We start from the raw sequence: 27,766 nt of genomic DNA, 5'->3' as shown, positions 1-27,766 counted from the left end.
CAGAGATGGGCAAAGTGATGTTTTAATGAAGGGGGGAAACACATGGTTAATACCAAAATCACAATCACATAAGAAGTACATAAAATGCCATTATAGACTGATATCTGACAAACCCTATTATCACGTTAACAACGATCACGCACACTTTAAAATGTCAGAGATCTATATCTACAGCCACAACATTCAAATATTTACATTCAACCTACCATCAATAATTAAGGGTGGGAAAGCATTCCCTAGAAATATTATTTATCCTTACAGTGTTGTTTTAAATTATCTTAGCTTTTCCAAAATAATTATATAAAAAAAAAAAAAAAAGATATTATTAAAGATGATTTGCATCGGACAGAAATGCATATTGTTGCACCATGAAGAGCTTATTGGGGGATATCCACAGATATCATTTCTCATTTAGATTGCTACAGCTGTTATATGCACTACAGCCTGCTGAACTAACTTTGAATTACAGCTATATCGAGTTGCAGCTGCCCTAGTCCTATTGTTGAACTGTATGAGTCCATAGATCCTGGATATCTACCTTAATGCAGACTTTAATAGCCCTAAACTAAAATAATATAATCAAATGTTCCTTATTGTTGCAACGAAACTCTACAGAAAGGTTGGCGAGATCTTCAGGACGAGCATCCCTGGTGTATCAGTCTACCAGGGTCTCCACATGGACTTGGAGTGGAACGCTGGCACGTTTAACGCTTCCTGGTTATCCGTGGCATCCAACGAGATGTGGTTGTGCTCTGTATCCGTGTCATCGAGGTCAGAGCAAAGGTCATCGCTGGAGGTGGTGGAGGGAGACGGGGACAAGGCAGAGGAGCCGCTGTTGACCACGCTCCTGCCTTCGCTCGACCAAGTGCTACAGTCCGACATCAGGTCTGACAGAATATGCTGAAAGCGATCCTCGTCGTTCAAAGGCATGCATTCCAGGAGATGGTTGAGAAGGTCCGCGGCAATCGTCGCGTCGATTCCTGGGCAGCTGGACACGAATGTGTGCACTTCGTGCATGCACTGGATGTAGCCCGCGGCGAATCGCTCGTTCGCTTCGAGGTTCACGCTGACAGACTCTGTGGAGGAGAAACGCATTATGACGTCACACTGCCAACAAACGTGATTCGCGACATTTGATATTTTTAAATGTAGCAGCGTTGAATTCGTTTACTGGAAAGATGGCATGGCTAGTTTTGGGCCTGTAAGAATCTCGACAACACCCCTTACCCTTGGCTTTGTTTTGCAGAATACTTTCCACGCGTTTCACAGTCATTTCCAGCACCTCGGCGTTTTCCATTTTTACCTGCGCCTGAAATGACGCAAAGTGCGATACGTTAATACGATACAGTGATCACAGGTGTTTTAAGAAGTGATGAAAAAAAAAAAACTTACATCCGAGTCGGTTAGCAGTAGCCTCAGTTCCTGTAAACTTTCATTAATGCGCGCTCGTCTCTTTTTCTCCACCAATGGTTTCCTCGTCTAAAGACATAAGTAGAGAAAAGCTTGTAAGTCGGTCGAAAGTGTTCATAAACCATTCCTTGTGTGATAGAAATACATTTTCCATACCTTTCTGTCTTTTATTCCGTAATAATCGTCCTCGTGCGTGCTGCTGCGGGAGGCAGGGGCCATATTGCTGCAGTTGAGACCGCTGTGAGGACACAGTGCCGTTAAGACTACTGAATGGGGGGCAGATGGTCGGCGAGTTCAGTTTGAGACAAAAGTCTGTGCTAACAAGCACTACATATATTGTGCAAAGTGGGCAATTGAAGGGGGACATTTATGAGGTCTGATTTACATGTGAATGGACTCACTCGCAACCAATCAACAGCCTTGCCTTTGTCTTTCCCCTGTAAACTAACCCTCCCTGTGAACCTGTAGATGGACCAGAAAAGGATTTTATGAATAAAAGTGCAACTAGAGAACCAGACAGACAGACAGACAGACAGATAGATAGATAGACAGACAGACAGACAGACAGATAGATAGATAGGCAGAAAGACAGACATATAGATAGATAGACAGACAGACAGACAGATAGATAGAAAAGAGTAATAGATTACAGACAGACAGATAGATAGATAGATAGATAGATAGATAGATAGATAGATAGATGACAGGCAGAAAGACAGACATATAGATAGATAGGCAGAAAGACAGACATACAGATAGATAGATAGAAAAGAGTAATAGATTATAGATAGATAGACAGACAGACAGATAGCTAGACAGACAGGTAGATAGACAGACAGACAGATAGATAGAAAAGAGTAATAGATTACAGACAGACAGATAGATAGATGACAGGCAGAAAGACAGACAGATAGATGACAGGCAGAAAGACAGACAGATAGATAGACAGACAGGTAGATAGACAGATGACAGGCAGAAAGACAGACATAGATAGATAGACAGACAGATAGATAGAAAAGAGTAATAGATTAGACAGACAGATAGATAGATAGATGACAGGCAGAAAGACAGACAGATAGATAGATAGATGACAGGCAGAAAGACAGACATATAGATAGATAGATAGATAGATAGATAGATAGATAGATAGATAGATAGATAGATAGATAGATAGATAGATGACAGGCAGAAAGACAGACATATAGATAGATAGATAGATTAGATAGATAGGCAGAAAGACAGACATATAGATAGACAGACAGACAGATAGATAGAAAAGAGTAATAGATTACAGACAGACAGATAGATAGATAGATGACAGGCAGAAAGACAGACATATAGATAGATAGATAGGCAGAAAGACAGACATATAGATAGACAGACAGACAGATAGATAGAAAAGAGTAATAGATTACAGACAGACAGATAGATAGATAGATAGATGACAGGCAGAAAGACAGACATATAGATAGACAGACAGATAGATAGAAAAGAGTAATAGATTACAGACAGACAGACAGATAGATAGATAGATAGATAGATAGATAGATAGATAGATAGATGACAGGCAGAAAGACAGACATATAGATAGATAGATAGATTAGATAGGCAGAAAGACAGACATATAGATAGATAGATAGATTAGATAGATAGATAGATAGATAGATAGATTAGATAGATAGGCAGAAAGACAGACATATAGATAGATAGATAGATAGATAGATAGATAGATAGAAAAGAGTAATAGATTATAGATAGATAGATAGATAGACAGATGACAGGCAGAAAGACAGACATAGATAGACAGACAGACAGATAGATAGAAAAGAGTAATAGATTACAGACAGACAGACATAGATAGATAGATAGATAGATAGATGACAGGCAGAAAGACAGACATATAGATAGATAGATAGATAGATAGATAGATAGATGACAGGCAGAAAGACAGACATATAGACAGACAGACAGATAGATGATAGATAGATAGATAGATAGATAGATAGATAGATAGGCAGAAAGACAGACATATAGATAGATAGATAGATAGACAGACAGACAGACAGATAGATAGACAGACAGATAGATGACAGGCAGAAAGACAGACAGATAGATAGATAGATAGATAGATAGATAGATAGACAGACAGATAGAAAGATAGAAAAGAGTAATAGATTACAGACAGATAGACAGATAGACAGACAGACAGATAGGTAGATAGATAGATAGATAGATAGATAGAAAAGAGTAACAGATGACAGGCAGACAGATAGACAGATAGATAGAAGTGTAATAGATGACAGATAGATAGATAGATAGATAGATAGATAGATAGATAGATAGATAGATAGATAGATAGATAGATAGATACTACTCTCTGTCTGTTTAGATTAGCCTAGGTTTTGCAAAGATAGATAAACAAATAAATAAATAACACTGACAGAGACGTCATTTATATGGCTAATAGCCAGAGACTGTGTTTTATGTATGATAAAAAAAATCCTCCCTCATATTGTAACTGCGGTGCTGTGGTTCAAAAACCTCCATGTTGACAAAAAATAAAAAAATAAAGTTTGCCCTCTACTGGAATCCAGTTAACTCCGCATTTCTATCTGCGGAGTTGGTCTAGTAATTCATGGGGCGTGTCCTAAATTTACAAGCGTGTGCACGTGGGCAATCACGAATGCCTACTTGTTATATTTTGAAGTCCCGATCTATGAAGGCACATACTGTAAAGGAAAAAAAAGGCATGTATGAACAATGTAATGTTGCCTTTAAAATATTAAATAAAAACATTTAATCTATGTCCCTTAGTTGAACAGGCCATGTAAACTAGTAAAAAAGCCACATTTGTATTTATTTAATATATTTCATATTTAAGACAAAATTGACTCCAGAAAGCAATATCTTGTTTCTATAAATAAAATAAATAAATATATTTGTTGACACACTATCTTGCCTACTTTATTTGTTAAATACACGAACTTGCTCAGCAGCATCCAGTTCAATGCCACTAAACTAATCTTTCAAAAATTAAAACTCTTGTGTTAAGGGAATGAAGCTCATAAATAAAGATCATTCGGCATAATTTTGCGTTTTATATCTTACAAATCTAGTTAATATGTTTTATTCTCACATTTGAACAGTTATTAGATGATCGTTTATAGATTATAACCTGCATCAGAACCATAAAAAGCACTGATCAGTGTCAAGTTATTTATTGACTTCCGGCAATCTGATGCAAATCACAGCGCGTGGTAGACACCCGTAAACGGCCAAAATAGAATCGGAAGGCACATCCATTTGTGGAGCATTGCATAGTAAAAGTCCCAGACAGAGACATCCCATTTGGTAATACTTAAAATTAATCTCCTAAAATGATATTAATGTAGGTTAAGTTTTGAGTTTAACAAAAACGAAATATCCAAGGCGTCTAATTTGAGAACGATATGAGGAATTATGACTTAACCAATACATATGGATGCAGCAGTTTACTGTAGACAAAGGGTGTTCAAACTGTTACATGCCACGGACCCCCAAAAATGATGATACCTGTGTAAACATGACATTATAAAGAGACGTGTTGCTTGAAAAATTAAAATAACTAGCTTTTATAGTGCCATTGTACTAAAGCAAATCTGATTATTTGAATTTTATATAGAAAATATTTCCTATTTATTCATTTAGACGACAGGTGCTTCTCAATCGGAAGGCTGCAGACTAGTTAGGCTGGAAATCTCGGGTGCCACGTCAACAAGCACCGTCGAGGGCCACCTCAATAGTGAGGACCCTTGGAAGACAGTCTCATTTCGCAGCCTTTATTTGCCATATTTTGAAGGGTGCATCAAGCACTTCCTTTGCAGCCTTCAGTCACCCACAATCCCTTGCACACAAGAGTGTATGTTTGGGGGGGGGGGCTTGCAGCGTGAAGCTTGTTAACCCACAACAAGGTTAGCTTGCACAAGTCCCAATTTATTTAAATAATAGTGGAAAAGGAGTCCTTCTGCGTGCTATTGCACAACTGTGCATTATCCTGGTTTCTTCCTCCATATCTACAAAGAACTTGTAGAGGATCAGCACACTTTCCACATCTGTCATCTTCGATGCAGCTTGTTCTTTCTTCAAAGTTTTTGCACTGTGACCGCGGAGGCGGAAACCTTTATGACTTAACAATGCGCACTTACTAGACCGTCCCATTCTAGCACTGAAAGCCTAACTAGGCTGCATCCTTCCGATTGAGAAGCACCCAGTGTGACATTTTTTTTCTATTAAAGTAATGTAAGATGTGTAAAATGGAAGGAAAACATTTTCAATTCTATTTAAACTTACTTTTATAGCACTTTTCACTTTAAAGAGAATAGTGAAGTTCAACTTTTTTTTTTTTTTTTTTTTTTTTTTCTTACAAGTAAGATTGATGTTTTTTTTAATAATATATGAAATTATATGCCAATTTGTTTTTATTTCTCGTGGTTTAAAACTATGGCTGTCAATAGAATAAAATAATTGTGATTAATCCCATGGTTTCAGAATAAAATGGTAATAATTTAAAATAATGTCGAGATATTTTATTTATTTATTTGTATATTATATTCAGATTTTATTTTTATTTTTATTATTTTTTTTTTTTTTTCGTGTACCCCCTAGCACCCTGGGGGCCCTGGACCCCAGTTTGAATATCCCTGGTGTAGGCTATTCATCTAGAAAGAGGTGAATAGACGATACCTGACAAAATGTTGAGGTGTGATACTAATTTTAGGCAATGGACACCCATTGGTCGGCTCTTACTTTGAAGTTTACCGGAAGCGAGGCAATCCTCTTTAAGTTCGCCCTCTGCTGAGCGTTCATTCACAGCTCAAGCGAGAATCGTCTTTGGAGGTTCATCCACTACTGGACGTCCTAACCGCGGAAACTAGGAAGGAAACAACAACAACAACAAAAATGGTGAAGATATCCTTTCAGCCAGTATCGGTACAGAAGCCTGAAAAGGAGAACGACGGAGACAAAGAGGAAATTCACATGCCGTACTCTCACGTGAGTTTCTTTTTATTTAAAAACACATCAATTCCTTTGTTTTTGTGGTTAAACCATCCTTTGTTTTGACCCAGAAGCAATAAATCCAGAAAATGCACCTGCCTTTTTGTATGTTAATTTATATGTGATTATGCCAAAGGGAAAAACAAAATAGTTTTACATTTTTAAATACTAGTTTAATAGTGCCATTGTACATTTAAACCAAAATGCTGCAATTTGTAGACAAGAATAATGGGTATAGTGCTCACATGAATACTTAATACAATTAATGCTCTCTTTATATCATTATATTATTATTATTATTATTGTGTAAATATATTGCAATGTTTTATAATAGCCTATTATATATGACAGATTAAATAACATATTGGCAGGCTTGTGCATTGCATGTTTAAACCCAGAATGGGAGAAATTGCAGTTCTGTTATGGATAACAGGTGATGGATGTGAGCCAGTAATGAAATTCACAACAGGATGACATAACTTCATTGCTTGGTGTGCAGCAGCCACTGCAGATTAGTGCTGCTGGACAAAATCGGCTTGAGCTGCATTTGTGTGTGTTCTCTCTACATAGATGCCTGCTATTTGTCGCCGTGCATGATTCTATTGCAAAACCTTTATTTATAACTATTTGACTTTAAAAAAGCTTTAATTGTGCACACGACTGCAGCCTTTTGTCAAATGCCCCTAGATCACACTGTGCTCACTGCAACCCAAGTACAAGTAACAAGTGTGTTTCTGCCAGCCAGGCTTAAATAGGATCTTTGCCTTCACAAAATGGATACCCGTCATCTGTCGTTTTGTTCAAGAGTTTTAATCGGCACAGAGGAATATGATTTCTCAATTTTCAGATTTCTTTGAATGCATCAGTTTGTGTTTTGTATTCTGTTATTATTGAAGTCTTGTGACATAATTAAACTGCTCGCATCCAATATCAAGAACTATGTGCCTGAATTCAGGTCAGAAAAACAAAAGCTAGATGCATTGTGAAATTGGAAGTGAAAGCTTTCCAAACTTGTTTGCCGTTGACACAGAACGTTAACGTCTTTGCGCTTCAGTGCGTCACATTCAGTTAATCCTCATGTGCCCACATTCATTTTTTTCCCTGTAATGAGCATACTAGAGTGAAAATGACGTGGATCCGTCTAATCTCATTCTAGTGCTGTTATTTTCAGCCTGGTACCCACACACCGTCTCCTACTCGCTTGTGCGCTGTGTCCTCCTTTACGTAGAAAGGAACTCTGTACAAATAAGGAGCTTGGAAGTACAGTACATGCCTAAAAATATCACAGTGCCAAGCAGAGATAGTAGCTCTGTCAGCAGTCTGTTTGATTCACGATGATCCAGAGCCTGTGTGGGTTGATACGAGCTGGTGTCCTCGGCACCAGCATCACAGAGAGACTGGAGGCGGATGGATTGCTCATGGCACCTGACGTCTTGAGATGCTGCTGTGATTAATTTCTTGGCAAAGCTGGGTGCTGAAACTATTGATTTGTGCCAGCTTGCACTTACAGAAATTATTTGGATTTATAGGTAACAGCAGACTTCATGAGTAATCTGGGCTGCTAAGAGTGCGGTGTTCGGGTGTCTGCATGTTCGTAGTGTACCTCACCAGGCCATCTGTACTCCTTTTTTCCTAGTACAAGTTGGTGAATTCTCAAAAAGCCAATGAAAAGCCACCCAAGTGTTGAATTTTCATTAAAAATTAAGTTGTTTTTTCCCCCATCAGGATGAGCTGGTTCTCCCAGTATGTTCTAAGAAGTCTTCCACGGGTGGCCTTTGGTGTATCGCACTGGGCTTGGTGATCTTCATGTCAGGATTGATCATGGCATCTGTATACCTGTACAGATACTACTACGGTTCCCAGGTGAGATGTCGGACATCATTAGAAATGTTAATCATTAATTATTCATTAATGAGCCTCAGTGAAGCTTGACGCTTTGCCAAAGTGATTACTATAGCAACGCCTTCCTGTATCTCTTACTGAAGTCGCCTACACACTATAGCTGTGAATCTATTTCAGTAGGGACAGTGTGTCACCAGGACAGAGAGGAAAAAATGCAAGTGTTTGCAAAAGTGATGCTCCATCTTTACGGCCAAAAGTTAAAGTAAAGCACAAAGTATGCTCCAGTGAAATGTGAACGCGTACATGAGGCGTGACGCAAATTTCGCAAAGCGCGTGAGTCCGATTTTTCTAACCACGCGTCTTTGAATGCGCAGAATGCGTATGCACCCGGAATTATTTGCACTAATTAGTGTGTCCACAAGGTGGCAAATGTTCAACTGTACGCAGACGCTGAGCGTTCGCGTCAAAATCTGAATACTTTTGGCGTAAATGTTCCTCTAAAAATAAAAATCGGTGATCATTTGCTAACTATTGCCCATTTACTTTCAATGTGTTGAGAAAAGATGCAATAGAAGTGAATGGTGACTGAGGCTAACATTCTGTCTAACCTCGCCTTTTTTGTTCCATGGAGAAAAAGGATTTTTCCCGTTAATTTCTTCGTTAATGAATTACAATCCCAGGAAGCATTGCGAATCACGTAATCGAGGGAAAAATATAAAACTATTGATTTTAAATTGCGAACATTCAATGTATTTCGATTCTATTGAAAATGTATTCTGTTTGCAAATATGTAAGTAATTTGAGAATGTAGGGAGACCACAGAGCTTGTTTTGTGTGATTTGTTCGCTGCAGTTCTCTGATTGGTGGATCATTTCCCTTCAGGATCATGGGTAGTGTGGTCCTTCACCAGAAATTCTGCTATTAAACAATTTGTTTTTTTAAAATAAAGCTAAAATAACAGACTGTTGGCTTCAACAGAAGCATATACCATCGATTAACAACCTCGGAGCTCACGGTAGGTCTGTCTTTAAAGGTTTTATAAGTTACTCAATTCACCTATGGAGCAAATTGATGGGATTTTACTTCCGGAACCCGACTGTTGCGCGTGCTTCCCACTTGATTTCAAACGGACTTGGCTCTTTCCACACCCTCAAAATGCATGTTTCATCCTTATCTGTTAAATGCTCTGTAAGTGCTTTTTCTAGTGTGTAGTGTTCCATTTATGGCAGTTGTTCGTCCATCCCTTCCTGTGCCCTATTTAAGAGCTTTATCCTTCATCTTCCCAGATCCCAGAGGACAGTTTGTTCCACTGTCGGGTGATGTATGAAGACCCATTGTACGCCCCATTACTTGGGCGACAGGAGTTAGAAGAGAACGTTGGTATCTACATAGATGAGAACTACGAACAGATCAGCGTGCCTGTACCTGACTTTGGAAGCAGCGACCCGGCTGATATCATCCACGACTTTCACAGGGTAAGACTCGTCCCTTGAACGACTTGGTAAAGGTCTGCTCATTTATCTGTGGCACAATTTCTTCTGGTTCTTTGGTTGTACAAAAGAGGCTGTTAGTCATCACGGCTCCCACAGATGGACTGTGAAGCTCTAAGGAAACCTTTTGTTTGCTGTTAAATTCATTGTTTAATATGCAGCGCAGAGTGCCAGGCACAAATGTTTCTGTGAATGCCACATTGCCGAGCCAACTTTCTTTGCTGTGATAAGTTTATAAGAATATCAGCCTGCTAGATAGTAGATCATTTTGTTCTCTTGAAGATCTATATCTCCATAACCAGGGCTACAGGTTTTATGCATATTTAGTATGGCTTGCTATTGCTCATACTTGGTGTTAGGGATTTGAACAAAACAAATGTTCCACACTTATGATTTTCACCTGGTGGATGATAAAATCCCATAGATTTTTATTGATGAAAGGGACCCAAGCCATATCTAGGGATTAGAATAAAATAGAGACTTGGGCCAGCAAGGATCACTCTAGCAACTAGAGTTCAACCGATAGTGGATTTTGCCGATACCAATAACTAATGTGGTGGAAAAGGCACATAATGATTCATTTTTAAATTCCTTACCATGACGGGCATAGGCATAGAGGATACAAGAGTCCAAAATGAACAAAATCCCAGATGCAGTTTATTGCAACTTGAATCCCAATAATAATTTGTTGAATAACTTGGGACTTTTAACTATAAACAAGCCCCAAATACACTTGCTTATTTCGGGACTCTTATGTTAGAATGACGAAGACTTGGCTCTTTTTATAGCATGCATTCACCAGATTAAAACTATTGGCATAAATCTTTGTCGACAACCGATAACAAAGAAACTATTGGCACTGATTAATCATTGAAAAAATGAATGTGGGCACATGAGGTTAAACTGAATACATGATGCACCAAAGCAAAAAGAAGGGAATGTTCGCTTTCAACTGTAAAACGATATATCGGTCTACCTCTACTGGCAATCACTCTGAAAACCTTAGCAACTGCATAGCAATGCCACTCACAGCAACATGGCATCATGCCACCGACTTTTGCCAGGGCAAGCATCATTTTCTTCTAAAAATGTAAAAATCTTGCTCTCTTAGTGGCGTTAATAACAGAGCTGTTGTTGTTTCTCATAAAAACAGGGACTCACAGCTTACCACGACATTGCGTTGGATAAGTGCTACGTCATTGAGCTCAACACGACTATTGTCATGCCGCCCAGGAACCTGTGGGAGATGCTCGTCAATGTCAAGGTAACAGTTTTTATGTAACGCTTGAACAAAAGGTCTCATTGAGAGTCAGTGAGTCACATAACATGAAATAGCTGGAACAAGAATCAAGAAAATCATGGCAGACTTCCCTAGGGGAAATGGCACACAAATTTCTATTAGTCTCATCATAGCGGTGTCATTGTTGATGAAATAAATCCTACATGGCCTTGTGTGACCATATGTATATTTATGCGTTCACAGCGGGGGACGTATTTGCCCCAGACATACATCGTTCAGGAGGAGATGGTGGTGGCGGGGCGCGTTAGAAACATGCGTCAGCTGGGACCCTTCATCCACAGACTCTGTTACGGAAAAGAAACCTACAGACTGCGACGCCGTAGCGCCCACAGACGTGAGTGCACATGCCAAGATGTTCTCTTTCTATCTTTTTCTCTCTGTCTTACTGTTTAAACTCACTTGCTCTCATTTCCAAACTCCTGTCTTTTTATTTATGCATGGTGCTTGCTAAGGCAAGCATCAACATTGCTATTGCTCATACTTGGGACTAAGGATTGGAACAAATCCCTAACCCCTAAAATTAAGAATTCTGCTGCTTTTTGAAGGGAGGTGTACTTTGTATTTTTATTTTATTTTTTTACACCATTAGACTTTTTACACGGTGGAAAATATGGGTGGGTGATATGACCGAAATCTTATGACAATAACAATATATATCATGTTAATAAAAATTCAGGAAAATCAATAAAAATTGGATTATGTATTAAATACCTGTACTATAATGCCTATTTTTGGATAATCCAGTCAGTGAATTAAGTACTTCATAATGACAACTACTTCCTCTTAAAGGGATAGTTCACCCAAAATAAAAATTCTCTTATCATTTACTCACCCTCATGCCATCCCAGATGTGTATGACTTTCTTTGTTCTGCAGAACGCAAATTATGATTTTTAGAAGAATATTCCATACAGGGCAAGTGAATGGGTGCCACAATTTTGACGCTGCAGGGGGCGGTATGCATAAATAATGTGAATCACCAAACACACAAGAAAAAGAATGTGAAAGTTAAAGTGGAGATTTATTGTAAAAAAGGACTTAAATATTGATTTGTTTCTCACCCACACCTATCATATAGCTTCTGCAGACATGGATTTAACCACTGAAGTCGTAAGGATTACATTTATGCTGATTTATGTGATTTTTGGAGCTACAAAATTTTGGCACCCATTCACTTACATTGTATGGACCTACAGAGCTGAAATATTCTTCTAAAAATCTTCGAGTTCAGCAGATGAAAGACAGTCATATACATTTTTCTGTGAAATTGATCAAAAAGGAATTATACTATTTACAGGGATGGTTCACCTGAAAATGAAAATGCAGTCATTATTTCTTCACCCTTATGTTGTTCCAAACCTGTCTGACTTTTTCTTTTGTGGAATGATGTTGGACATTCACATTCATTGCGTTTTGTTTCCATACAAAGAAAGTGAATTGTGACTGAATGGTAGCATTCTGCCACATTTTGTTAAAGAAAGCAAGTCATGCTTTTTGGAATAACATTAAGGTGAGTACCGGTAAATTATTTTTAAACAAACTATCACTTTAAATTGATAAGGGTATGTGCTGTGTACTTTCAATCTTTTGAGTATGTGTGTCATGCTGACACTGATCTTCAGTGTGATTAATTCATGTCTGTGTGTGTGTGTGTGTGTGGGTGGGTGTTTGAGCGTGACTCAAGATTGTAGAGCACACAGAACATCTCCAGATAGGAAACCACACATAGGGGGATGTGATGCACGTCAGGCATTGATGCAGTTGTTTGGATCAGAGGGGTATCTATCTGATGAGGTGTGGGCAGTGATGCAGTGTGGGAGCTGTATTTTGGCTCCATAAGGACTTCCTCTCTCTCTCTCTCTCTCTCTCTCTCTCTCATAACCGAACAGATGGTGTCTGGGTAGCCATAGGAAATTGATGTGGTCACTTGCAACATTTTGCCGCACCAATCTTGTGACCATCGAGAACTGTGGCCAAACATCTCCTCCTAAAATTAATCCTGTTCGATTTAGACAAAATTAGGCAATTCTTACAAAACCTATATGAAATTTGTTTTTTAATTTAGAAAATCATAGAACAAACACATATTTTTGCTCTAACATGGTCAAAAAAAAAAAAAGACTTATGGTAATGAGAATCATCATCATCATCATTTAAAACAAGGGGGATAAGTAAAATTTCCGGATGCATTACTGTAATGAGAATTAAGGTGTAAAATGTGCTTGTGTCCTGAAAATAATTTCACAATGTGATAAATCTTAATGGTCTATAAAGGAGTAATTCACCCAAAAATGAAAATTCTCTCATCATTAACTCACCCTCATGCCATCCCAGATGTGTATGACTTTCTTCTGCATCTCAGAATATCTCTGAAGAATATCTCAGCTCTGTTTATCCATAGAACAAGTGAATGGGTGCCAACATTTTGAAGCTCCAAAATGCACAAAGTCAGCATAAAAGTAATCCATAAGACTCCAGTGGTTTAATCCATATCTTCAGAAGCGATATGATAAGTGTGAGTGAGAAACAGATCAGTATTTAAAGCTACACTATGTAAAAACATTTTGTTAGAACTTAACAATTTCATTAATGATCAAGTACACCAAGGATTTAAAACCGACACAGAGATGGCTTTTCCTTGCTCGACAGGTAAGATATTTTATTGGACCGATAGTTAGCCAGGTAGCTCTCTTAGCGCTATAGTTCATTAGATAGCGTTAGCCATTCTAATGAGGCATTTTATTACGGATTGTTGTACTGCAGTGCTTGATTTCATTTTCAAGGAAGGACAATAGAAAAAACAAAACTTTATGCTGGTAACAATGCCAATCTCTAAACCAGTAACTACATTGGTCTATTTGCCTGCTTGTTAAGTTATAATAGTTTCCACTGTTTGACTTTATCTGATATCGTTATGTCTAATGTTTCATTGCCTAAATTTTGTAATGTTATTTATTTTGAAACAATTATTTTCAATAAGTTAAAAAAACAGTGTAAAATGTGCTACTTACCTGCTAATAATACATATGCTACTTACTTGCAAATAAGACTTTCCATCTTTCTTCCTTTCGTTATTTATTTATTTTATTTTTTGAGGGGAAGGGGTGAGTTTTGTTGTTGTTAGTGACATTTGCTCTGATAAGTTGATCATATTTATCCGTGGTTACACCGGTACACCTTAAACCTTCATATTCATCAGCGCAGGAGAGCAGAGCCAAAGCCCGACTGACGTAATTACCATAACAGTGTTCCTCCGCAAGTAACTTGCAGTTCTATGCTTAAACAGCTAGAGGGCCAAAAGTTACATAGTGTAGCTTTAAGTCTGTTTTTACCATAAATGATCTTCCCTGCCCTGTAGAGGGCGATATGTACGAAGAATGCAAATCACCAAAAACAAAAGAAGGACTTAAATATTGAACTGTTTCTCACTGACACCTATCATATCGCTTCAGAAGATTTGGATTTAACCACTGGAATCTTATGGATTACTTATATGCTGTGTTTATGTGCATTGACCAACAGAGCTGAAATATTCTTCTAAAAATCTTTAAAAAAATAAATAAAAAAAAACATTTTCATACACATCTGGGATGGCATGAGGGTGAGTAAATGATGAGAGAATGTTCATTTTGGAGTGAACTATCCCTTTAATATAGGCTTCATTTTTTTTCTTTAAAATCTAATTGCATAATTTTGTTTTATTAAGTTGAGGTTAAATATTACCAGGATATTTTCTAAACCGGTTTCGTAAGAATCACCCAGTCTGTGAATATGGTTTATGGTCCACCAGGTGCAGTAAACAAAACGCAAGTTATACAATTGCACATATCTCCTGACCTCCTCACATGTGTTCTTAAAGTGCACATCCACTGTTGTTGTTTCCACATTTGTCTCATGTTGTTTAGCGGCAATTACATCTTCTAGCGCTCAACTGTGAGTATTACCACCTTGTGGACCCACAAATTAGTGCAAATAATTCCTTGCACGTGCAAGTGCTGCGCATTTGGAGTACTGGCGGTTAAAAAAATCGGGCCACATGCGTTCAGTGAAATTTTCGTAATTCATCCTGCACGCATACGCCTACCGTTCACTTCTGTCCGAAGTATACTTTGGGCTTAGGTGTTTAAAACATCATGGAGTCATTCCCAAAAATATGGAGCGGAATTTTGGACCAATGAGAGCAAGCAACTGAAAAAATACCTTTTGTCACTTGTTTTTTGACAAATTTTTGTTATGAAAAAAAGTCTCTGATTAACAGATTTAAAGCTTGATGATTTGTGTTGTTGGTTTTTGGCTCTAATGTATGCCACTGTTTAACCAGACATTTTATTCTTTCTTAGGCATCGATAAGAGGGAGGCCAGGAACTGTCACAGCATCCGACACTTTGAGAATACATTTGTCGTGGAAACAGTCATTTGTGACCGAGCCCTGCTTTAGTTTCACCCCACTTCTTCCCAACTCTACTGAGCAAAACCCCAAAGTGACCCACCCCTCTCCATTTGTCCAGCTTTACAGCACTTTATCAGCATCATAAACCTGTACATACTGTTGCATAATGCAAATTGTGTATTTATTGTAATTCCTTTTTTCGTCCCCAGTTTTTCATGTTTCTTTAATTGTTTGATTTCTTTCTTATTCTGAAATCCATCTTGTTTGCGGTTTCTAGTTTAGTTTCACACTCAGGTTGTGTATTTAAATGTTAGTTTTTTTTCACTGAGCATTGGGTACGTGTCCTCAAAAATAACTGGGATTTGTGTCCGACACACCCTTTTTTTTTTTTTTTTTTTTTTTAAGTCTAGCATGCACTGACTATCCCACTGTTTTGCATATTTTGTTTCATGTCTGTAAAACCTCAGTTTGTGTAGACTGATGGTTATTGCTATTGTCCTTTTTGATTTGTCCAAACTTGTTTTTTCCCACCTGTGTTTGGTAAGAAATGCATAATTAGAAAATAGTCTTCAATGCCAAAAGATGTTATACCTCATATTTAAGACAAGTGTGACTTAAGCCTGTTGTTTAAGTCATAGAGTGGGTTTTGAACGTGATATAAGCAATACAAGTTTTCTTATCTTGGATTTCCCAACTTGTCATTCATTTGTTTGTAGTAATAATGTTATGAGCAGTTTATCATGTTCAGTTACTCTGTGTGTTACTCTTGAATACATGTGAATAAAGTTTGCAGAAAAATTGAGAAACTAGCCACTGAATGTTGGTTTATGGTTTTTAAATGATGTTTGGTTAACTCTTAAATGCAGTATACGTCTATAATGATCAGAATGGGTTGTTTGCTTCTGAAATAGTGCTTTTTGGATTAGTAAAGTCTGTAAAATTAAACTTTGGTTTGAGGAATGCTTTTTTGCACAGATGTGTGTGAAATATTCCTTACGTTCCTATTCCTTTATGTATTGTCTGCCCTTCAGTAGTGGTAGATCTTTAGACCTCATCTGAGGTGGAACCATTTCAAATTGCTTGCACTTTTTCTAATTGTTCCATATTTTTATAAGTTCCCCTTCCACATACTGGTGTAGCAAATACTGGTTTTGTCTGGAGCAATGAGGCGTTTAGATCGTTGAAACATTTAATGCAATCTACTTTGCTGCTCTAGCTTTGTAAGTAACATTTGCTTGTAAACGCCATCAATAAACTGCTGAAACCCTATTCACATTCGATTATCATTGCAGCTTCTGATTGCTACTGTACGCTGTAAACCCTAAAGTTGTCATTACTGTAAAAATCAAGTTGTCTTAAGTATTACTTGAAATGTCACGTTTCGACTCATAACTCAAATATTTAAGTTCATTGAACTTATTTTTCTTAAAAATCCATAGACTTAATATTTGAAGTGTTAATAACTCAAACTATTGAGTACAAAATTGAGGCTACAGGGAAAACCCACAATCCCTTGCTGCTTGAATTATGTTTCCTTGGAGGGAACAGTTTGGGGAATTTAAATAATTAATTATAGTTATTAAGAATTCATAGATGTTTTAGCTCTTTTGTTGTATTATTTATGCTTTGCAAATAGATGTTTGGTGTAGGGTGATCTGTGTCTCTTTCGTCAAGTTGGACCCTGGTCACACTATTTCAGTTCTCTTTGTGCATGTGCAGCTGAAGTGCATATATGCATTTCTGTAAAGCATTATTTAATAACTGACCTAGAATCAGTTATCTTTATTTGAGCTGTGCTGTTGTTTGATCTAAAATTGAATCAGTTCAATTAAAATGTACAACAGTAGAAACAACAATAATAAATCAGAGTTAAGTCTACTTGCATGTAGTTAACTCAACTTAAATAGTTAAGTTCACTCTACTTGAAAACCAAGTTAATTGAAGTTAAATATTTACGTTTTGGGAGACCCCATTACTCAATGGAATTGAGGAAATAATTGAACTTATTTGGGTTTTCAGTGTATGCTAGGCGTGCAAAATGTTATGCAAGAGATCTGTCTTCACCCATAGCCCACAAACCCTCTGCTGCAACACAACGAGTGAAACAACAGCACAGGGTGTGCCTTTTAAAACAGTTGACTCAACTTCAACTTTCATTTCCTTTTTGCAGCCTAGTCAACTGTCTTTTTAAACAATGTGTTTTTACACGCTGATGTATCTTTTCATACATCTACACTGAAGTAACATGAATGTGAGGAACCAGCACGGTTCTCATTAAACCCTTTAAAGCTCTTAACGGTATAATTCACCCAAAAATAAAAATGCTGTCATGTTGCTCGAAACCGATATGACTTTCTTCCATGGAATGTAAAAGATGAAGTCAATATGTTAGTCGCAGTAAACATTAACTTTCATTGCATCATTCATTGCAAAATATCCTGGAATTGGAACATTTCGGTACCTTGACCAGTAAACCGCTCTCTCATATGAACGTCTGATTCATTTTAGTGAATCGGTTCGTTTGGACAGTTCATGTATATAAAGCTCTCATATAAAGCATTTGGAAGTCTGTTTTATTTAGTGAATCGGTTTATTCGGATGATTCATGTAGATAAACTGTTTTAAAAGACTATTTGTTTGATTTTCTGCATTTCCAGCCTTCTTATTTGTTGCTAAATATTCCGTGTTCAATACAAGTTAAGTTCAATCAACAGGATTTGTGGCATATTGTTGATTACCACATAAAATAATTTTGACTCATCTCTCCTTTTCTTTAAATGTTTTATTTATTTTTTTAATGCAAAAATTGAGGTACAGTGTGGCATTTACAATGGAAGTAAATGGGGCCAATTTTTGGAGGGTGTAAAGGCAGAAATGTGAAGTTTACAATTTCATATAAGCAAAACATTAATTCTTCTGTTAAAACTATTATGTGTATTATTTGAGTATTACTGGTTTAAATTGTCATTATTACAGTTGCTTTAGGGTTTACGCTGTTACCTACTCATGTCAACGAAGTTGTAAAATGTAAAAACAGAAAAGGTTAGTAAGCGATTTTATCCCACTAAAATCATAACACGCTTATTGTTTATGTCTTGTGGCTATACTTTTGAAACAGTGACTATTTAAATGTTAACGGACTGGCCCCATTCACTTTCACTGTAAATACCTCACTTTACCCAGATAGTTCCTTGTTTTGTTTTATAAGTAAATAGGGGACAAAATTAAATTAAAATAAAATAGTCAACATTATGCTACAAATGCTGTCGATTGAGCTTAAAGGTGCTCCAAGCGATTTTTTCCTGGAAAAGTATGCAAAACATTTTCCTACTCCCTCACAAATATTAATAAATAAGTATCCTGATATATTTCACCGGTCTCTGTGACAAAGCAAACAAAAATGTGGCCGCAGTCACGCTTTTCACCTGTCTATCATTTTGCTCGTCCTCATAGTGTTGTATTTGAAGCGAATCACTGAGGCTATGATTCATAATGTTTGTCAGTTGAGGGCGCTATTGTGCCACTGTTGAATTTAACATCCACAGGAACAAACAATGCTGCTCTTTTGCTCGGTTTTGGTGTCAAAATTATCTTTGGAGGGTGGGGTTTTGGAATGAGGGGGCGAGGCCAATTTATCGGCTCAGTCACGTGAAAGTTTCGCTAAAATCGCTTACAGCACCTTTCACTTGTATTGAACCCGGAATATTCAACCCGATCTCATGAGAAGTCATTTGAATTCGTACAATATGGCTATTTCTTATGAAATCATACATTTGTATGAATTTGTACGAATTGTAGACTTGCAAATCCCCAGATGTGTAATGCAGAAGTAAGCGAAAGGTCCACGTGTCCATGTACAGTGTACTGTAAAATGCTGTTGTAAAACTCATCTTGTACAATTTCATATGATTTAGTCATCTTGTATGGATCCGTACGATTTCTCTGTGAGTGTGTGATGGAATATTATTTGAATGCTGCTTTGTTTTCTAGTCATTTATCTTACTAATGGTGTTTAGTTGTATTATTTAGTGTACATCTATCTGTTCAAATGCTGTTGCACATACACTTTTTAAAATCGTAGCTTCAACTTCTTTAAATTAAATGTAGCTTTGCTTGGAAAGCCACTGTTTCAAAGTATTTTCCCCAGCGCTGTTCTATTGTACTTTTCAGAGTTTGAAAACAACCACAGTTTTTGAAATAGCATGCTCTGCACATCCTGCTAAAGAAACAATAATAATAATTTCAAAGCCAGGATGTGTGGATAATGACAGATTTTTCACTTTTATGTAAATGATCCTGTAGTCTACTTAATGCATTAGTGTTCTGGAAAACATGTCCAAAAAAGGAATCCCCTTCCTTTTACTCAAAGATCTCTTTGGCTCATAATGCCCAATGTTTATGTACATTTATTTGATTTCCTTGAAAAAATAAAAACAATCATATTTCTGTTCTGTAAAGATTAAGGAACTACAATATTGCAATAAGGATGCATCAGTGTGAAATCATATAAGGCAATAGATTCATTGATATTATTGTTTGAAAGAATTGCATGCTGTTTTGCATGAATTTCCATATCAAACAAGTAGTAAACAGTCAAAAATCTTTTATTGCTTGTTTGATGTCCATTTGTACTTTTTTCCATCATTAATCGGATGTCCGGGAATTTCACAAGATCAAAGTGTCAACACTATAAGCGCCACGCTCTATCAGTTGTGTGACAGGAAATTAATACGTTTTGCAAAAGCTATGTGCATTCTGATTGCAAAACATCATTGCAGTCATATGTGAATGCAACGTGATCACGTTTCAGTAATCACGCTGAAACTCGAAACCCAAAATGTAAATTCTAATGCTGGCTACTCAGTAATGAGCAATAATAATGCAAGTTGCTTGGTTAATAATCCGAAACATTTCCAACAAAAAGAGTTTTGTCAAAAACAGGAATGTTTTGCAAGAAAAGAGATTAATGTGTGTTAGAAAGTAAGGTTTACCGACAAAACTCAGGACTTCAGAGCTAATCATAATTGCAGAGGGAATAGCATTTTGCTTGCACGTGAGCTGTGAGGGGTAAAATTCTCATGAGTCAGCTCTCAACTGGCACCTTGGCGTTTTGCTAACCATTTACTCTTACACAAAGAGCTTATTAACGTCAACAACAGAAGCACTTGACGTTTTGTTGGTCCATGAGAGATTTTTGGCATTCATTTACTGGCCAGTCCAACTTGTGCTCTGGACCAGGCCAGTAGCAACGTGTTTTGACGAAGAGTCACATCTACCCCTACTAAGTTTCTTTGAGCTAAAATAGTAGATCAAGGGGTCCAGGCAACTGTTTGTGCTGGCCATACACATTGTAATAGTTTGCAAGTCAAAGTAGAGGCCCCGTAAATTTTCTCCATGTAAATGGTTAAGTTTGTTCAGGCCAAAGAGGATGAAGGCGACATGAAAGGGTATAAAACAAATTGCATAGATGAGCAAATTGGACAGAAAGAGCTTCACAATCTTGCTTTTGCTCAGCTCAGTGTTGCATGAGGAAGCTGGCATGCTGTATTCTCTCAACTGTCGCACGACTGCTACCGTGCAGCCCAGGATGATGGCAAAAGGCACTAAAATGCCAAAGAAAGTGACACAGCAAAGGATGTAGAAACCATTCTTCCATTCTCTGTCTGAGTATTTCTCAAAACAACGTGTTATATTACAGTCTTGATCCTCATTTTCATTGTGATTCATGGCCGTTGGCACTGCCAGTCCTGCAATAAGTAGCCACACGGTCGCGCACAATGCCCATGCCACTGGTGCTGTCCTCAGCGGGCGAGATCGAATCGGGTACACCACGGCCAGCATCCGGTCAACACTGATGAGAGTGATGAACAAGGAGCTAGAGTAGAGGTTGACGGCGAAGAGTGTACCTGAAATCATGCATAGCATGTTTCCCAGTGTCCACCAACCTCTGGCAAAGTAAATAATCCGAAAGGGAAGGGAAAGCGTGAAAAGCAGATCCGATAAGGCCAGATTGGCCATGTAGATCACCGGAACAGATTTCCTCAAGCCGTTCCGACATATCAGTATCCACAGAGACGCAGCATTCAGAGGCAGACCGAATAGCAGAACGACGCTGTAGGTGGAAGTGAAAAGCGGGTATCTAAAATGAGATATACCACAGTTTTCTGTTGCACTGTTGTTCGGCATTTTATAAAGAGACAGGTGGCTTTAAGAGAAGTGAAGTGCAGAAATGTGCAATGGTTCTGAAATTTGTTTTCCTGTGTGACACTTTTTTTCAGGTTCCACTTGTTGGTAACAGGAAACAGTGGGAGGTCTTAGTTGGTGAACTGCATTTACATGCAAAAATTGAAAAGGTGCAAACAAGGTAGCGGGTAAGTATGTTCTGAAATGTGTGTGTGGTCAAGTGCAAATCGTCAAAATCAGATCAAGCCAGATTTACCAAATTTAAAGGTCACTGTTTTTTATGGAAACTTGTTTACTAAAAATAACTAAAATAGTTTCAAAAACAAAATTAGATGAAATAATATGAGGGTGTGTAAATGAAAGTTTTTTTTTTTTTTTTTTTTTTTTTTTGAGTGAACTATCTTTAGGCTTTATTGATGATTTTAAAGGAATAGTTCATTCAAAAATGAAAATCCTCTCATTATTTTCTCACCCTCATGCCACTCCAGATGTGCATGTCTTTCTTTTTTCTGCAGAAAACAAACAAAGATTTTTGAAGAATATCTCATCTCTGTTGGTCCATACAATGCAAGTCAATGGTGACCAAAATGTTGAAGCTCCAAAAGCACATTAAGGCAGCATAAAAGTGATCATACAACTCCAGTGGTTTAATCCATGTCTTCTGAAGCAATCTAATCGATTTTGGGTGAGAACAGAACAAAATGGAACTCTCTTTAAACTGTACATCTTGCCATTGTGGTCTCAAGGCACGATCACTATTTCAAGTTTGATTACACTTCCTGGTTCTTGACGCATGCGCCAGGAAGTGTAATTGAGCTTGAAATCATGATTGCCAAGGAGACTGCTGATGTCAAGAATGAAGTGAAAAAGGTTTTATATTTTGGTCTGTTCTCACCCAAACCCAATTGGATCGCTTCTAAAGGTTGAACCTTCCCTTTAAGCTTTAATCACAAGTATTGTGAGAACAGGACTATAAAAAGACGAACTGTTAAACAGCCCTGTGTGTTTTCATCAGTGACCGTGCTGCAGATAACAGAGAAAAAAATTACTTAAAAACAACACAAAAAAGCTGTGATGTACAGCACAATGTGTAAAATCCTGTTTCTCATACAGAAATGTATTTCACATAGAGTATATTCTGAGTGTAGACATAAACATAATACAATATATTTTGATAACTTATCAAATTAATGAGTAACAATTTTACATCTGCTCTTCAGAGCAGAGAGACTCGTGGCATAAAAGTTCAACAAAATGTCACTGATACTGTTTCTGCATGTAAAGGTCACTTTAGTACCACAAGCAGAGATGCAGAAGCTATTTAGAAGTCGTGGGTTGGAGGAGTGGGGTGAACTTGTATGCAAACAGGATGAAATTATTGCACAAATCCGGCACAGCACATCAAGTGTTACCCTTTGTAAGTTGACAAATAACATGCAAAAGATCAAGGAATATTCAATACAAGTTAAGCTCAATCGACAGCATTAGTGGCATAATGTTGATTGTCATAAATTAGTTTTGACTTGTCCCTGCTTTTCTTTAAAAAACAAAACATAAATCGAGGTTACAGTGATTCTCTTTCAATGGACGTAAATGGGGCCAATTTTTGGAGGGTTTAAAGGCAGAAATGTGAAGGTTATATTTTTATAAAAGCACTTACATTAATTCTTCTGTTAAAACTCATGTATTATTTGAGCTGGAAAGTTGTTTAAATTATAATTTTTACAGTAGTTTTAGAGTTTGTTGACATTATATCATCAAGGCAATGAAGTTGGAAAATTGGCTATAACTTTACACGAAAAGGTTCGTGATTTTATCACACTAAAATCATGTTAACGTGCATATTATTTATGTCTCGTGGCTATACTTTTGGAAAAAGTGAGTATTTTAAAGTTAACAAATTGGCTCCCATCATTTCCATTGTAAGTGTCTCACTGGAGCTTTTTTTTTTGTTTTTTTAAGAAAAGGATGGGCAAGTCAAAATCAGTTTTTGTTGTAATCAATATTATGCCACACATGCTGTTGATTGAGTTTCACTTGTATTGAACCCGCAATATTTCTTTTAAGGAAAGTGTATATTTTAGGTGCTGTAAGTGATCACTATTTTAACCCTTGTGCATCAATTTAAAAAAGTTACTCAGAAGACCTTAGAGGACAAAAATGTCTGTGTTAAAAAACTGCCATAATAATATTAAATATTAATATTATTTTTCACTTTTATTGAGTTATTTTTTTTACTAACATCAGTCCTGATCATAACTACCAAATATTCATTCATTTTCAGGATTTTAACCATTTAAATGCCAGTTTGTTTATATAATGCCACTGTTGTTTTTTATGTTTTTTCTCAGAAACTGGATTCTACATCTCAGATGTCTGAGGTGCTGGTGGTCCTTGCTCTATTGATGCTCATTCTCACTGTGTTCTTGGTGGATCGGACTTCCTTTTTCGATGAAGTAGTAGCAAAGTACATCCTAGCAGGTAGTAACATTTGCAAGGTTCATGGATAACTGTATAAACAGCACAATGTTCTCTTGTTGTTTGCAGTCTGAAATAAAGTGATTACGGACCAGGTACTGCAGGAGTTTGGCAAGGTGACATGGGGTGAAGGGTATTAGAAAGGCTGCTAGACTGCTATAGATGACTCACCCCAGCCTGCCTCTTAGGACTGCTGCTCTTTGAGGCCTTGAGAGTACGGATGCTCTGAGTGGAACACACAACTAGTACAGAAGCAGGCAGCAGGAAGCCCAAGACCTCCAAGCACACAATAAGTGCAGTAGTCCAACCCTCGTCAGAGAATTCATGGAAACAATTGAAATAATCCTCTTTATCCTCTCGAAAGCTGTAGACAGGTGAGGTTGCTCCCATAACAAACACCCATATAAAAATACAAACAATCAGGGCTGTTTTTCTGGAACGCACCAGCTTTGCCCGGAATGGGTGTTTTATGGCAATGAATCGGTCTAAAGCAATGCAGGCAATTGTATAGATGCTACCATACATACCCACAAAATAAAGACTCTCTAAGAAAGAGCAGAAAAGCTTTTTGTTGGGTGCCCACTTATGGAATGCTGCATGAATTTTGAAGGGTAGCGGCAAAAGCAAAAGTAGGTCCATCAAAGCCAGGTTGGTCATGTAAATGGAGGACTCTGTCCATTTTTTGAGCAGATGACAGAACACCATCAATGCCATGAGGTTTAGTGGCAGGCCAAACACCAAGATTGGCACATAGATCACCAAGTCCAACGTCCTCATCAAATTGTTCACGTCCTTAGTTGAACAGCTGATATTCATAGTGAAACTAGCAGAGATAGGTACAAAAATATCACATGAAATTTCCACCTTTCACAACTGAAACTTATATATCTTTTTTTAACACACATACACTGATCAGCCACAACATTAAAACCCCTGACGGGTGAATTAAGTAACATTTATTATCTCATTACAATGGCACCTGTCAAGGGGTGGGATATATTAGACAGCAAGTGAACATTCAGTTCTTGAATTTCATGTGTTGGAAGCAGGATAAATGGGCAAGTGTAAGGATCTGAGCGACTTTGGCCAGAGCATGTCCAAAATGGCAGGTCTTGTGGGGTGTTCCCATTATGAAGTGGTTAATGCCTACCAAAAGTAGTCCAAGGAAGGACAACCGGTGAACCGGCGACAGGGTCAGGGGCGCCCAAGTCTCACTGATGCGGGTGGGGAGCGAAGGCTACCCTGTCTGGTCCGATTCCACAGAAGAGCTACTGTAGCACACATTGCTGAAAAACTTAATGCTGGACATGATAGAAAGGTGACAGATCACACAGTGCATCGCAGCTTGCAGAATATGGGGCTGCGTAGCTGCAGATCGGTCAGAGTGCCTATGCTGACCCCTGTCCACCACCGAAAGCACCTACAATGGGCACGCGAGCGTCAGAACTGGACCATGGAGCAATGGAAGAAGGTGGCCTGGTCTGATGAATCACGTTTTCTTTTAGATCATGTGGACGGCCGGTTGCATGTGCATTGTTTACCTAGGGGAGAGATGGCAGCAGGCTGCACCATGGGAAGAAGGCAGACTAGTGGAGGCAGTTTGATGATCTAGGCAATGTTCTGCTGGGAAACCTTGAGTCCTGGCATTTATGTGGATGTTACTTTGACACGTAACACCTACCTAAAGATTGTTGCTGACCACGTGCACCCCTTCATGGCAGCAATATTCCCTGATGGCAGTGGCCTCTTTCAGCAGGATAATGCACCCTGCCACACTGCAAAAATTGTTCAGGAATGGTTTGAGGAACATGACAAAGAGTTCAAGATGTTGACTTGGCCTCCAAATCCCCCAGATCTCAATCCGACTGAGCATCTATGGGATGTGCTGGATCACCAAGTCTGATCCATGGAGGCTCCACCTCACAACTTACAGGACTTAAAGGATCTACTTCTAACTTCTTGGTGCCAGATACCACAGGACACCTTCAGAGGTCTTGTGGAGTCCATGCCTCGACGGGTCAGAGCTGTTTTGGCGGCACGAGGTGGACCTACACAATATAATTGTCTTTTCCTGCATATCGCTGCCCGCTTCCGCATATCGCGGCGCCGTTTTGTGGCGCGTTCTGCATAACGCGGCGCCCCATGCGGCCCCATTTCGCGGCCGGCCCACTGGGAAAATTCCCGGTTCTCCCAATGGCCGGTCCGCGCCTGTTTGGAAGGCTGCATGCTAGGTAGGAAGCGTCCTTTGAAGGCTGCAGTATACCGAGCGTCCTCCTTTAAACAAGTCTTGTTTAAACGAGACGGCCTTCGTGGGACAAACAGAAACGGAACGTAACATGGTTGCTATGACAGCACGCCACTCTTTAACAAGCACGAGCGCTTCGAGTGAGAAGGGAACAAAGTCCCTTTAGAAGGGAATGTATGAGATACATTTTAGGAGAGTTATAATGATGTAAAGAGAAAAGAAAATAGATTTTACAGTTGTACTTTTAGTCTAATACTTTATTTTAATTATATATTAATATAATTATACGTATTATATACTCTGCACCCGTCTACTGAGGTACTTCAACTTGGGAATTAACATTACTTGCATTTGAACATCATATTTACGGGCAAATTGGCGTCATTTTTTTTAGACATTTCCGTTGAAGCAAAGAATTGTGGGTTGTGAGTGCCCACGAAGGATACACCTCATGCATCCTCCGAATTCCCGTGAAAAAGGCTGCATTCGAAGTGTCCTACTCGCTTTTCTGAAACGAGACAGCCTCAATGACGTATGCGGCCGACAAATGCGACCTCCGGAGGACGCATCCTTCCAAACAAGACACAGCCACAGCCTGTGAAAAAGGTCTGTACAACAAACAGAATTTTATTTGCTCCATAGGCTAAACATGAGAAAATGGCGCCATCTGCTGGAAAATATTAAAATTACAAATTTTAAGCCGGGGCACCAGAATGAAAGCATAATATCATAGAATTCATGATTTTATGCTTTAATAGCACTGGGATCAAATATTGCTGTTTTAATGGGTTTCAATGGGGACATTTTTGTCCTTAAGGTCCTGAGTGTAGTTATTTTGTGTACACAGTGTATTATAGATGTATTATAGGAACTGAGGTTGAAATATCAAAATTCCCCCAAAAATAAACACCTTTGGCAAAATGTATGCCGCTGGCATTAACACAGCCAAAATGATAAAAAAATAATAAATAAATAAATAAAAATAAAAATGAAAAAGACAAAAATGTCCCAAAGGTCGCACAAGGGTTAAGTTGAAAATTTTTTGTAGACACATTCTGTACACAAACTTGCACTAACTGACATGTCTGTGACCCACTTCCAGGAAAGGACATCATCGTGGCGCCATCTAGCGGTCGATGTTGCACACATTCTGTCCTAAAAGGCTCTTCAACATTAGACAGTCTTCTTGAACTTCTGAAAACCTCTCTTGATGATCTTCTAATTCAAACACAATTTCATGCATATCATATAAATTCATTAATATATAAACAAACACTTTCTATGAGCTTACACCATGGACAGTTTAATTAAATGTAGCCTACCCTGTAAATTGCTTTGGAGAAGTGTTTGCTAATCTTAACTGACTACTTGCTTCCTTACTGATTTATACCATGA

At 38.1% G+C, this 27,766-nt stretch overlaps 3 protein-coding genes and 1 pseudogene across 5 annotated transcripts; 1 reads left to right on the top strand and 3 right to left on the bottom strand.

The window, feature by feature from the left end:
- Positions 1-6: 6 nt before the first annotated feature.
- LOC127440564 (transcription cofactor HES-6-like) lies at positions 7-27,667 on the bottom strand. Of its 3 annotated transcripts, XM_051697239.1 has the most exons (6): positions 6,196-6,262; positions 4,102-4,139; positions 1,567-1,648; positions 1,393-1,479; positions 1,228-1,309; positions 7-1,076 (listed from the first exon to the last, which is right to left on the bottom strand). In XM_051697239.1, the coding sequence occupies exons 3-6, from the start codon at positions 1,627-1,629 to the stop codon at positions 661-663; spliced, it is 648 nt and encodes a 215-aa protein (XP_051553199.1). In that variant the 5' UTR covers positions 1,630-1,648; positions 4,102-4,139; positions 6,196-6,262; the 3' UTR covers positions 7-660. The 3 variants fall into 3 exon arrangements, with proteins under 3 accessions (XP_051553199.1, XP_051553198.1, XP_051553200.1); XM_051697238.1 differs by lacking the exons at positions 4,102-4,139; positions 6,196-6,262 and adding an exon at positions 27,453-27,667; XM_051697240.1 differs by lacking the exon at positions 4,102-4,139 and having other exon boundaries at positions 6,196-6,214.
- Positions 6,297-16,743, top strand: LOC127440563 (integral membrane protein 2C-like). Its single transcript, XM_051697237.1, has 6 exons — positions 6,297-6,441; positions 8,170-8,307; positions 9,573-9,761; positions 10,930-11,040; positions 11,260-11,410; positions 15,416-16,743. Exons 1-6 carry the CDS (start codon positions 6,349-6,351, stop codon positions 15,511-15,513), a joined length of 780 nt encoding a protein of 259 aa, XP_051553197.1. The 5' UTR covers positions 6,297-6,348; the 3' UTR covers positions 15,514-16,743.
- LOC127440561 (lysophosphatidic acid receptor 6-like) lies at positions 19,856-21,720 on the bottom strand. Its single transcript, XM_051697236.1, has one exon. It carries the CDS (start codon positions 21,649-21,651, stop codon positions 20,671-20,673), a length of 981 nt encoding a protein of 326 aa, XP_051553196.1. The 5' UTR covers positions 21,652-21,720; the 3' UTR covers positions 19,856-20,670.
- On the bottom strand, positions 24,017-27,388 carry LOC127440562 (G-protein coupled receptor 55-like; annotated as a pseudogene).
- Positions 27,668-27,766: the final 99 nt, after the last annotated feature.

The sequence above is a fragment of the Myxocyprinus asiaticus genome, chromosome 5, assembly GCF_019703515.2.
Source record: "Myxocyprinus asiaticus isolate MX2 ecotype Aquarium Trade chromosome 5, UBuf_Myxa_2, whole genome shotgun sequence".
Taxonomy (NCBI): domain Eukaryota; kingdom Metazoa; phylum Chordata; class Actinopteri; order Cypriniformes; family Catostomidae; genus Myxocyprinus; species Myxocyprinus asiaticus.
This window is presented reverse-complemented; position numbering and strand designations above follow the sequence as displayed.